Source organism: Calidris pugnax, unplaced genomic scaffold, assembly GCF_001431845.1.
Source record: "Calidris pugnax isolate Ruff unplaced genomic scaffold, ASM143184v1 scaffold196, whole genome shotgun sequence".
Taxonomy (NCBI): Eukaryota; Metazoa; Chordata; class Aves; order Charadriiformes; family Scolopacidae; genus Calidris; species Calidris pugnax.
Window position 1 is genome coordinate 4,389,191 of NW_015091042.1, and position 13,411 is coordinate 4,402,601.

Below are 13,411 nucleotides of genomic sequence, written 5' to 3' on the forward strand. Positions count from 1 at the left end.
CCTCTCCTCTCCTCTCCTCTCCTCTCGCATAATTTTGTACCCCTTTCTGGAGAACATCGGGGATGGACAAGGTGCTACACAGTTTTTTGACAAATTATTAGACGCAGGCAGTGGATGGATGTTTCATATGTACTATCATACTGGGAAAAAGACAACAGGAGTAAGGAAAAGGATGAAATGAAATGAAATAAATAAAAAATTAGTCTATGGTATTCTTTTTTTTTTTCTGTGCAAAGTTAGTGCTGATTTCTGTCACTTGAACATTGATTTAAGGCATGTCCATACCTTCCTTAGGGCAGCTGAGTTTCATTTTACTATTGCATCTTGTTGACACTCTGCTTTCCCGGGGTAGAGAACACAATGTTCCTCCCTGGGGCTTTACTGACCACTGGGCTGGCAGAGAAGGTGGAAAATGGTTATCCCACACTTTCATGCCAGTGTCCCAACAGGTGTTGGCTTTTCCAAACAAGCCTGTCTAAGTGGATTCCTTCTGGCCTGGCCGATCAGTTGTGGAGGTCTGGGATTCTTGCTCAGGAGCAAATGCTCTTCTTTGCTGGGCATGGGGCACAGGCAAGGGACAAGTGAGACAAGCGAGGGTGAAAACATGCCTCTTGCTGTTGCAGCAAACAGCCCCACACATAGTGTAGTCAGACATGCTGACTCCGTAGCTGGCACCGCAGGGCCCAGGGCAGGAGCAGCCCAGCAGTGGCTGCTTCCCAAACTCTCAGGGGTCAGATGGATTACTTGCTCCTGGGAATCCTCCATACGGTGGGAGAAAGGTCTACAAAAAGCAGGGGTCCACCTTCAAGGTGATAAGTAAATGGTAAAAATTACCAGGAGTAAAGACATGCACTGGAAAAACGCTGTGAGAGCCTGGGACTCTTGGCCACATCCTGCAGAAATAGGAAATCCCAGGTCTGACCAGGGAATGGAGACCATCCCTCAGAGAGGAGGGAGTTCCCTTCCCACACCTGCATGGACTTCTATTGTGTTTGCAAGAGAAAACTGCACCTGGGTTTCTATCAGCAGTTCCTAAAGACACTACCAGCAAAGGTAGGAAAGAAAAATCAGGGCAGGGAGTGACTGTGTTTCCTCGTGTGGGCACTGGAACACCTACAGCCATCTCATTGTCCATCTTTGCCCACCCAGCCGCTTGCTGAGCTCTGAGCTCGCCTCTTTTTGTCTCTTGCAGAGCTCCACCGCCACGAGAGCATCCAAGAGAAGAACGTGAAAGAAGCCAAAACCAAGTGCAGAACCATTGCATCCCTGCTGACAGACGCCCCCAACCCCCACTCCAAGGGGGTGCTGATGTTCAAGAAGCGCAGGCAGAGGGCTAAGAAGTACACACTGGTAAGCTTTGGGAGCGTCGACGAGGACCGCTCCTACGAGGAAGAAGACGGAGTTTTTCCAACTAGTGAGTCTGAATTTGATGAGGAAGGTTTCTCTGATGCCCGAAGCCTAACTAATCACTCAGACTGGGACAACACTTACCTGGACATTGAAAAGGCCAAGTCTGACTCGGAACAGAAGGAAGAGAAGCCAAAAGGTTTGAGTGAGGCCTCAGGTAAAGGAGCACGATTATTTGAGCAGCAGAGGGAACGGGCTGGGAAGTACACAGTCGAGAAAGTCCCGGCACAGAAGAGCCCTCAGCTTGCCTCAGTTGCCCAGCCACAGCAGAGCACAGTGAACGGAGATATGCCTGTGCCAGTGAAGGTAGAGAGCGTGCCCCTCAGCATCCACTTGGAAGGTGTGCAAGTGCCCAGCAAGCAGCCAGCCACCCTCCCCACTCAGCTCTTGGCTCCCCCCAGCCCCACGTTCTTCCCACCTCCCCCAAGCCCCGACCCCTTCTCTGCGAGCACAACCAGCATGTTCAACAGGTCTGCACGGCCCTTTACTCCTGGCTTTTCTGGCCAGCGCCCAGCAACGTCCTCTGTCATCTTCAGGCCATCTGCACCCAAAAAACCTAGTGAAAGTCTGGGTGGGCAAAGCACGGTGGTTCCCCCTTTCTCACCTCTGGCTCCAGGAACACCTGCCAGTGCACCAGCGCCAACACACCGCAGTCCAATCAGCTCCTCCACATCTCTCTATATTCCTGCACCAGGAAGACCAACACCACCACCAGAGTCAAGAGAGGGAGGAAGTGCTCCAGAGACGAAGCCTTCTGCCAACACTGCCCGGACATCCACCACCTCTATCTTTCTCTCAGCTCCCTCAAAGCCAGGAGGAGAGGTGGCCTCATCCCAGCCACGAGTTCCCGGAACAGCCTCTTCTTCATTGTATATTAGTCCAGCACCATCACAGCACACGATAAGCAGTTCCCCTGTGCCAAAGCAGCCATCTCCTGCCATCTCACCAGCAATGCCACGACCTCCTTCTGAGCCTTTAACCTCCAGGGAGCAGAGGATTGCCGTGCCAGCTCCCCGCACAGGCATCCTGCAGGAGGCTCGCCGGCGGGGCAACAAGAAACCCATGTTCAGTAAGATCGAGGAGAAGAAGAAGAATTCACCCAACCCTGAGCTCCTGTCTCTGGTGCAGAACCTGGATGAGAAGCCGAAAGGTGACCACCCTGGGGCAGGCTTCGAGTCTGGGCCTGAGGAGGACTTCCTCAGCCTGGGTGCTGAGGCCTGCAACTTCATGCAGTCCTCTGGCCGCAAGTTCAAGACCCCACCTCCAGTGGCTCCTAAGCCCCACCAAGATGCTGGACTGGTAAATGGGGCCCAGGACATGCCTCAGCTTAAAGGCAAGGGGGCAGAGCTCTTTGCCAAACGCCAGAGCCGCATGGACAAATACGTGGTGGAGACAACACCGAAGCCAGAGTCCAAGCCCAGGACCCCGTCTCCTTCTCCTTCTCTACCTTCATCCTGGAAATATTCGCCCAACATCCGGGCTCCCCCTCCAATAGCTTACAACCCGATGCATTCCCCTTTCTATCCGCTGGCAGCCAGCAAATCTCAGGCTAGCAAAGCAGAGAGCAAAGTGAAAAAGGCACCTGGCCAGAAATCAGGGATCAAGGTCATTGATTTAATGCGCCACCAGCCCTATCAACTGAAGTCAGCCATGTTCTGTTTTGGGGATCCCCCGAGCCCTGGCATTCAGGATTCTCCTGGTCAGCCAGCCCCACAGGCTGGCTCGTCCTTCATGGCAGCCAAGCAGGTCCCCGTGAAAACAGCCAAGACCCAGGAGATTCGTCGCTTCTCCACTCCGGCTCCCATGCCAGCCTCAAGCAGCCTGGCACCCACCGTGCTTGTGCCCCGCTCGGCCACCACTTTGGATGAGCCAGTGTGGAGAACAGAAATGGCTTCTTCTGCCCCCACGACACCGGCACCCTTCCAGGTGGAGCTCAGCCAGTCCCCTAAGCCATACCCAAGCTCCCCAGAGCCCAGTCAGATGGGCCAGGGGCTTTCCCCCAACCCAGCCTCGGCCACTCGGTTTCAGGTGGCCAGGCCCAAATTCTCAGCAGCGAGAACGGGGATGCAGGCCAATGTGTGGAGGCCAAGCTTTGGCCACCACTGAGGCAGGCAGCCCTCCCATCCCGTCCGTGGCCCCGCAGAGATAGTGCTCGTTTTGTCTTTCATGTCAGCTCAGTACGTTGGGATGAGTGACACAAAATGAAGAAAAGAGAAAAAAAAAAAAAAATTATGCCCCTTCTGCACCACCCTCTCCCCCAGCCTCCCCTTGGTCTCAGATGGGCAGCTTCATGGCAAGGCTTTGTGGCTGTGGCTACAGCAGGAGGAAGAACGTGGAGAGAGGGCATGTGTGGGGTACACAGAGACTGGGAACGTGCACGCAGCAGCAAACCCCACCTCTGGAGGGGGTCAATGGCAGAGGTTGTCTCATGTGAGGACACGTAGGCGGTAGTGGTTTTCCTTTCCCAAGGGCTTGGGAGTCACTCCTGAATGGAGGGAGTTTGCGGGGGCAAGAGCTTTCCAGGAAGAAAGGGTCAGAGGTGGGATTACAGTACAGAAGCCCCAGGTTCCCCATGAGACTGCTCTTCTCTGAGCCTGTCAGTCTGTATACACACAACACAAACACTCAGCAGAGAGTGAAAGTGAAATGAAAGTGGGGCTTTGCCTTGGACACCTCTCTCAGACTCCCGTCCGGAGGGACATGGGAAAGGAGGCGAGGAGCAGAGAGAGCAGGGGCTGTGTGCCCTGCACAGGAGGGTGGCCACGTGTCCCCATCCCTCCAGTCACCAGGGCTGGGATTAAAAGGGAGAGTCATCCTGGCTGGTGCTAAACGTGGCACCCCAGGTCTGGGAGCAGTTTGCCAAAGAGAGGTGTTGAATGGACTTGGTGGGGCCTGTCACAAGCTGGAGGAACCGCGGAAGGAAGTACTGATTTTTGAGGAGACACAAAGTCAAAGCTAATGCTCAGGCAGTGGCACAGGGAAGGCCCTGAAGTGTTAGTCCTGCTGGAACAGGGTACAGATGCTGTAAGTACAAAGGAGGATCATGTGGGAGAAAGTACAGGTGGCTTTTAAAGGAGACAGGATTGAATACACATTTGCACATCATCATTTTGTTTAGTTTAGGACAGACGTGTGGAAAGGTTCTTTGCACATCATCGTTTAGTTTAGGACAGACGTGTGGAAAGGTTGGAAATAGGTCGTGACATAAAACTTGCTGAAAACTCTGTGATGAGCTGGAAAAAGGAGCCTCTTTACAGACACTCTCAGTATGGAAGTGGAGGACAGGGAAAGAGAAAGTCACAAGTAGAACTTCATCCTAAATGCTTTAAGTATCCTTGGGGTCTGTTTGGTAAGAACTGAAGTGCTCTGAGAGTCCCAGAGGATCTGCACTCACACACACATACAGAGCTCAGTCTGCTGGTGATGCTGGGGAAGCAGAACTGGTTACTCTTTGAGCGTCCCAGGCTAGCCTCAGACTTAATCCCTACACTGAAAAAGAAAGCATTCCCTTTCCCAGGGAAGAACTCAGACTATTAGTAGGGACTGTGCATGTGTGAAGGAAGCATTCCCTTTCCCAGGGAAGAATTCAGACTATTAGTAGGGACTGTGCATGTGTGTGTGCATGTCTTCTGTGCTCTGGTTTGCACACACCCCTGTGATTTGCATTCTGCCTGCACTTCCCCTTTTGCAGCAGCCACTTTTACATTGTGATCCCACAAGTAAACCAAGAAAACTGCTCCTGAATCCCTGGCTCCCAAACACAGGAGATGCCCCAGCTGCAGGGAAGGGGCTTCCCACCTCTTCCTGGTGTGTGCATGTCATCTGTGCTCTGGTTTGCACACACCCCTGTGATTTGCATTCTGCCTGCACTTCCCCTTTTGCAGCAGCCACTTTTACATTGTGATCCCACAAGTAAACCAAGAAAACTGCTCCTGAATCCCTGGCTCCCAAACACAGGAGATGCCCCAGCTGCAGGGAAGGGGCTTCCCACCTCTTCCTGGGCAGGGGCTGCCCAGCCTTTTGCTAGACCCTCAGGAATGAGTACTGGAAGCAGGCTGAGGGTCTCATAGCATAGACATTGAGCTATGTCTCCATCTCATTAGATCTGCTCCTCTCCTTCAAGAAGAAGCTGTCCTCTGTCTGGACTAAGCCCAAACTTTGGATGTACAAAAATGTAGGTTCTGGGAAGAGAAAAAGGTGTGCAAATGGGGCTGATGCCAAGTCTGCAAGCAGTGCAGCTGGTGTGGTTTCACACTAAGTCCAAGCCAACCTTCCTCTATGTAGCTGGAGCTTACCATGTGTAGCTCTTTTCACAAAAGCTGGGGGCTCTACTTTTTCTTGGAGGCTCTAAAGTGCTTCTGTGTGAGCCCCTGAAGATTTTGTATATGTTCTCCCACAAAGAAAATGAGGGCTGGAGAACTCATCTAGCAGCTCTAGTCCCAGACAAGCTTGGGAGGGACAGGATGAGAAGAAAAGGGAAAGTAATGCACAATCCTGCCTTTGAATCCTTCACACTCTGGCTGGGCTTGTTCTGCAGGCCTTTGTTTGCAGTGCACATTCCTAGGAGTCCTGAAACATAGGATGAGCACGCTGGGGAGGGAGGAGGAACAGCACTTACACCTCACTTGGCAAACTACCAGCCATGGGAGAGGAGGGAAAGAAAATCTTTGGGGATGCCTTGAGTTAATGAGCAAAGGGGTGGCTGAGCCAGAAGAGGTTGTATGATGTATGCTCCTGGATGTATGACATAGGAGCAGGCGACCTGAATAGTCTTCTATTTTTCTAGGAAAGGTGTGGAAAGGAACTCATGGACTAGCAGTGCTCCAAAAGCTTCATCTCTAGACTCCTTGTGGAGTGCTGTCTGTCACTGGCTAGTGGTTTTAGCCACTAGCCTTAGACAGACAAGCTAGCCCAGGCTGAAAGCATCACTGAACGCAGATGTAGAGAGGGGTTGTGTGGACCAGAGAAAGGGTGCTCAAGATAATTCTGCAGTGCATAAATAACCTCAGAAAGTCTGAATCTCACTCCAGTGTCCTTTTCCCTCAGGCTCCTAAAGGTGAGTGCTCTCAGGGCCTGAACGTCTTGGGAAATTCATTTTGCCACTGGAAAAAAAGAGAGGTCTGGCCTTAGCATGTAAGGGGGGTTGCATGTAGTTAGTATTTCAGTGGTCCCACTCTGGATTTCTGGGACACACTGATCAAGCCAAGGAGTGATGGCCAAACACTGTTGAATGTTAGATTTTAGGACCCACGTGAGTGGAATAACTGTGTTTGGCCCATCATTTCTGATAATGTAATGGGCAGGAGATTAAAAAAGGGTTAGGTCCAATTGGAGAATGACTATTAAACATCAGAGCAAGGAAAAGAACCAGGAGGCTGGGGATCCTGCATTTCACTTCTAACATCCTTGGTTCAAAGCTGCGTTTAAAAGAAAAGCCAAAGTAGTTTGATGGATCTCAGCCCCTCCCAATCTTTTCTGGATCCTATGCTGACACAGGACTTGATCTGCAGAAGCAGAGGGTGTTGCAGATGAGGCCTACAGTGCTTGTGGAGTATCCCAAATAAGGCCTGTGGCTGTAAGTAGAGTGAGATGAGAAGTAATACTAAGATGCATCTGCTAAGCTATAAGGAAGATACCTACACTACTGCTGGCTTCAAGCAACTCTGCTAGTGTCTGCTAATGAAAATATTGTGGGTTGCCTATTGAAAGGTCTCAGGTGAGGTTATGAGAAATACTTTTGAACCATATAAGTTTTTCTTGAGCCTCTCCAAATTTCTAATTCCTCAGCTGTTGAACAAGCACAGATATAAACACTTGTTTGGCAAGTTTTAGCTCCCACCTGCTGAGTTGTAAGCTGCAGTGATAGGCCAACCCCAGTGTCCCCTTGTTCAACATTTGAAGATATCTGCACGGGCTGTGATTTAAAACTGCCTATCATCCCCCCTCTCTAGCATGCTGCAGGTTACACATTGCAGCTATGGCAATTCTGGGGGTTTATCTTTGCTTCAGAAGTATCAGTCCTTTCCCTCTGAACATATGGGAAACACTTGCCAGAGAGAACCTCACGATCCTGCAGCAGCTGAGGGGAAGAATCTCGGAAGAGACTGGTGTGATGAGGAGTCACTGATCGCCAGCCATGAGCACAGTGCAAGCAAGAATTGTCCCTTGGAAAGAATATGCTCCCTTTCTGCTGTAATATCCAGCATCCCATACCAGACCCTGTTCCTAGAAGAGACTTGTCAGCTCTGAAAACGGGAGCCCAACAGCAGTGCTCTGTCTGGTGGAAGATGTGACCCCAGAAGGAGAACAGATTTGGCATCTTTCTTCATGGAAATACATTTTTTTTCCTTTTCTGTTTTGTCTTTTTTTTTTTTCTTCCCTGATTTATGGTCACTTTCTATTTGTTTGTGCAGAAGAATAAACTTGTGATATGCACTTTACATGTGGCATTTTGTCACCTTCTTTGCTTGGCACCCAGAAATAACTGCCTTGTGTACAGCATGTTAGTACTACTGACAAACTACTAAGGCCAAGAAAATACACAGAGTCCAAAAAAGGATGGGATGTCACAGCAATAAAAACTCCTAAGTTGTACTTAAAGCCCCTATACATTAAAAATGCTCCATGCAAGCAAAAACTTAACTGAGACCCAGAACTTTGGTACTACAGGCTATAAAATACTCACTTACTCACAGGGTGAAGAAACTTCTTCATGGGCCACCTGCAGCTGGCCTGCCCCAGCCCTGCCCCTCAGCCTGCTCTGACCCAAACCCTACCCCCTGCTTGTGAATCTGGTATCAATGGAAGATTGTCGGCTCTGGCAAATCTAAATATAAACTCACATTGAACAATTCAACTTGTTCTTAATATTAGCCAAGAGATCAGAAAACCAAATCAGTCAGAAAATCAAATATATCCCATTGTATCCTCAGGCTCCAGGCCCGATCCTAACTCTAACCCTATTCACATTAAAATCTACTCAATTTCTGGGTCCTGAGAGGTTCATTGTACTTGGTTTAGGATAATGTTAGCAGATTGCCTTTCCCAGGCATGTGTCACTCACAGACAACAGTTCCTGAGTACTGCAGGAGATGCTGAGGTCAGCTGTAGGATTGGACTGCAGACTCTGGACATTTGTCCAGGTATCATTTTGTGGATGTTATTCAGATTAATTACAAGGAGGGGTCCCTTATGCAGGGGTCTGGAGGTGGGTCCTGGGAGTATCCAGCATATTTCTGATTGACCTGCGGACAGGAAACGCACAAAGGGGCAGAGACGTTTGCTGATGCCAAACCTGAGCTTCTCTCCAACCAGAAGCCCAGCTCCCAAAGAAATAAGCCTACAGATGCACAGGCTGCAGATTAGGGCTGCATCTTGTTTTGCTTAACAAAGCTGAGATAGTAGGATTATGAGCTACTCCAGATGGTTTGACACATTGCAGGAGAGCTGCTGTGTCCGGGGCTCTGATTAAATTCTCTGTTAACCTCTACAGCCTTCTCAAGTGAGAGTCCTTCCTTCTCACAGTAGATCACGTCAGGAGATGACAGACAAAGAGACTTTCAAAGGTGGAACGGGAGCCAGCTCTGAGGTTACTGGCCCAAAGCAAAGCCAGAGGATTACTGAACAGCCATGCAGCAGGCTAGGGATCAACTTGGGACTTCAGTGTGCTGGTCAGAGAGCAGTTTAAAACCAGAAAATAGTAAGGTGCCTAGTGGGGATATTTGCCCCCAAACAGACATACCCGATAGGAGGAGAAGTGTCCAGCACAGAGCACAGCAGGGCAAGTATGTGGCATGGAGGAGTAGAAGGGTGTTCCCAAGCAGTACAGACCTATAGCTTCAACGGCCACTAGATGTTGCCACTGTTCTTCTGTGAGTTACCCGGGGTTTTGGCATTCGCCTGGCGTGGTGTTAAGTCTGGAGGGCTTAAAATCTTAGGAAATCCTTTCTTCCTAATCTATCCTCTTTTGGCGTTCACATATGGCGCTGCTCGGTCCCACATACCAGAGGAGAAGGCCTGCCTCATACCAGGGAGTTTTGGCAACGAGAGTCTTGCAGCAGCTTGGAGGGGATTCCTGGGTGGCAGCGTGTGGCAGGAGGGCACCTGGCATTAACTGGATTTCCTATTGTGGTGCTAGAGACTACTGAAAATTCTTCATGATGTCCTGTTGGGTAAAAGTGGATTAAGCACATATGAAATAGTTTAAAATCACAAATATTATATGTGATGTATTTAAAAATAAAACAGAACCAGAAAAAAAAAAAAGCCAAATCAAGAGTTTTGCAACTTATTTTCAGAACAGATTGAATCACGTTGAAATCTGCTGCAGCACAGATCAGTCCTGCGCTACAGGAAAAGAAGGGAGCAAGGTCAAGGTTTAGCTCTCTATCTTTGGAAAAACAGAATGGTAAAGGCTATTTGCCAGACTGACACTGTTTGCCAGACTTTCACATGATTAAAACGTGCTCAGGAGACAGCCCTGCTGACGATGCCTGTCTTAGCTACTGCTTATGTCCATCAAGCGCTGTGTAACGAGGCAGATCTCATCTGCTGCTCTTGCAATGGTTTTGCAGACATCGATAATGTCAAGTTAGACCATTTGAAATTAGGAGCACAAGAATACAGTGCAAAACGAAGTGAATTTTGAAGATACGAGTCAGAGCAAGCAAAGTTTAGTGCAAGTTGTTCCTAAGGCCAGTTAAGCAAAGGGCATATTTGGAAAGAGGGGGGTGGTCACAGCGAGATGCAGACCATTCCTTGTATGATTAAAAACTCCTCCCTGAAGTGCTGAAATGTCCTACAGGCAGCACATGTATTACCCCGCTGACCTCAGTGGAAACTCCATGTACTCAAGCAAAGATGGAATTTAGCCACCAAACCTCACCACACTCCAGGTAAATCCCCTCCCCTCTCCTCCCCCAAACCAAAACTAAACCAGCTCATCAAGCAAGGCATGTAATGATTTAAAGCCTGGATCATTGAGTAGCACGAAGTCTCTGCTAGACCCACCACGGACATTTCTAGACTAGTGAACTGGACGCTTCTATCTCTCAGGAGAAACTGTGCATAGAGAAGAGAAAGGAGCAGGATTTAGTTCTCAGCCCAATAAATGAAAATGGAGACACATAATTTATTTGAAGGTAGAGTAGGAGGTGAGAATCTCAGTTAAAGATGTGCCCTGGTGCATAAGTGTCAGATGCTGGGCTGCTTTATCCAAACCACCCTGTAAATCCTGTGCCATACTAATAGGATAAACCCTGTCTTAGATTTCTTCCAGGCTGACGGCTCAAGCTCTGCACAGAACACTCCAGCTGCACTCTTAGGTCCTGTGTCTCACCCAGTGTATGTATATATGCACATGCAGATGAAAATAACCTCTGGAGGATCAGGGTTGCAAGGACAGAACAGGACTTCACATAGCACTTGAATGAGGGCTATGGATCATCTTTCAAAGTGGAGGTGGCCAAGGTCTCTTCAGAACTTGAGCCTGACAACAGCCACAGGCACAACAGCACTGAAAAACCCAGATGAGAGGCTGGGCAAAACCTTGGTTTTTGCTACTGCAGTTTCTGAGGAGTATGGTGTTTAGTCTAGGAACCTAAATACTATGCACCAGCATCTCAGGAATAAAGGAATCTCCCTATTTGATCATTTCATCTTCCAGATGCTTTTCTGAGTCCTGCATAAAGATCCTGCCCTGTACTCTCTACTCCTAGCTTACTTTCCTTCATATGCCTGCTCAGCCCATCTCGTGTCCAGTTACTCACCACCCTGCCTACTTCTCACACGAGACCTTGACTTGGTGTACAAATGCTTTGTTCCCATCAGACCACGGTTCCCATCAGCTGGGAACTGGAAGCTGGACTTGAAGCTGGACTTCAAGGTCCCTGACTTTGCCCCTAACCCTCCTTTCCTCTTGCCCTTTGGGCTGGGCATCCACAGAGAAGTCTTGTCCCCTGGAGCTGGCTCATCCTGAATTGCTGTCAGTGCCTTGTTCCTGGTCCTAATTACTGGGCACGCCTGCTCATAACGATTGAGATCCTCACACACCATGCTAGACATCCCTTCTCTTCATCTTCCCTAGTCTCTCTTGGGATATCCAGATATCCATCTGGCATGAACTGTTCCCCTAAGGTTTAATTTGTGCTCAGGAAGGCACAGGAGATGACTAGAGAAATAATACAGCAGCTATACATTGGTCTGACAACAGCTGCTGGAAGCAAGGAGAGAGCAGGCAATTTAGCATCACTCTAGTGACTGCAAGAAGGTGCCATATACCCGTAGCTGCATTTTTCAGCTTCTCACCCCACAGTATAAATCACATTCATTTCTTAGATTATTATCAAAATGGAGACAGAAACTTCTTAAAATTAAGAGATAACTGTACCTCATGCCTTTGCGAAAGGAGAGGCCAAGGGCTGCTGATTTTAAGCAATATAGCCACACATTGTGTCTCTTCTTGCTCGCTGTGTGTCCCACCCACCCACCTACCATCACCCCTTGTGACAGGCAGTAGGTCCCTTAATAAGTAGGGTTTAGAATTCAGGGAATAGGAGAGCAGCATCCCAAAGAGCACAACTGGACTGCACAGTAGGCACTGGGCACTCTGGGCAAAGGCCCAGCATGGTGCTAAACCAATCCAAGAGAAAGAAATGTGGTGAAAAAATACTCCTCTGTGTACGACCTGCGGTGAGCAGGGCTTGGCCAACACCAAGAGACCTGCTCCTCTGTGGCCACCTGCGCTTGTGAAGCGCAGGACATGTGAAGCGCGGACAGATGGTCCGTTGTGAGAATGGTATTTGACACCCTCCGGCTTTGTGCAGATGTAAATGCCTTCACCAGAGCGTGAAGCTCTGTGATGGTGCCCAGAGCAGGCAGTGGGTGTTTAATTGTGCTACCCCCTACACCTGTTTTACACTGGCACAGCTCCGGGGATCACCGAGCTCCCGGATCACCGGCACGGGAGTACGGGGGCAGGATTTGCACTGTCTGGCCCTCGTGAATCATTCTGGTGTATCTGCTGGGCTCAGTGGAGGACACAGCTGTGGAAAGCTTACACCGCGGTGTTAAAATAGATAGAAATGAGGGAAAATAAAAGAGCTGTGCTATAGGCAAAATGTGAGGTATACACAGTGATTATACAGATGCAAACAAGAGGAAAATGGGAAACTTTAGGCCAGGAGATTGCCATACATGCCTTGACTCCCTCCATTGGAACTTAATGATCTTCAAGGTCCCTTCCAACCCAAACCATTCTATGATTCTATGACTCCAAGCAGAGCATAAAGGCTGGTTATTGCCCACAGGTATGTTACAGCACTCTTATACAGGACCTTCCAAACACTACTGGGGGTTAACGCTTTGTGCTTTCCACCCACTTATCACACCAGGAAGTTTTGTACACATTTGGTTCAAGGCAAAACCAACTGCAAAATCTAGGAAAAAGGGAAAGTGACTGTCTCCTGATGTCCCTTTATATCAACTTCCCTTGCAATTCTCTGTGTGGAGGATTTCTGCTACAATCACAGCTGTGTTTGGTTCTCCCCCCCGCGCCAAACTCTAGGTTTATTCAGTGGACAACTTGATTTTGATCCAATGTGAAAAAGGACAACAATGTTTTCTGCAGGATTTCTCCTCTACATCGAAGCTGAAAGGTGTGTGCATCTTTGAGTAATCCAGTAAAATGAGATACGTTCCCTTCATCTCAGAACCAGAACCCAACTGGGTAGGGGGGAATAAACAAGAAGGGTTGCTTCATAATGGACAGGAGCTAAAAAAGGGGAGTTATTTGTGTGTAAAAAGCTGCACCAAATGCAGGCAATCAACCTGATTTGTCATGAATCAGGGAATTAGTTTCCTTGTTGTTTGATTCTAATGGGTTTCCCACACACATTACACAGCTGCTTCCTAGAACTCTGTAAATAGCTTTCAAGACTTTGTGGTTTTGCTACTACTTCTTGCTTCATGCATACGATTATTTTTCTTCTGTGCTTTCTGATGTATT

General features: G+C 48.9%; 1 protein-coding gene across 2 annotated transcripts in view; it reads left to right on the forward strand.

Moving 5' to 3' along the window:
• Positions 1–4,519, forward strand: part of SYNPO2L (synaptopodin 2-like) — a 35,827-nt gene extending 31,308 nt beyond the window's left edge. For both annotated transcript variants that reach the window (XM_014956255.1, XM_014956254.1), the window contains exon 4: positions 1,193–4,519. In XM_014956255.1, the coding sequence (XP_014811741.1) occupies positions 1,193–3,513 (2,321 nt within the window). In that variant the 3' untranslated portion in view covers positions 3,514–4,519. The remainder of the gene's footprint in view (positions 1–1,192) is intronic.
• The last annotated feature ends 8,892 nt before the right edge of the window (positions 4,520–13,411 follow it).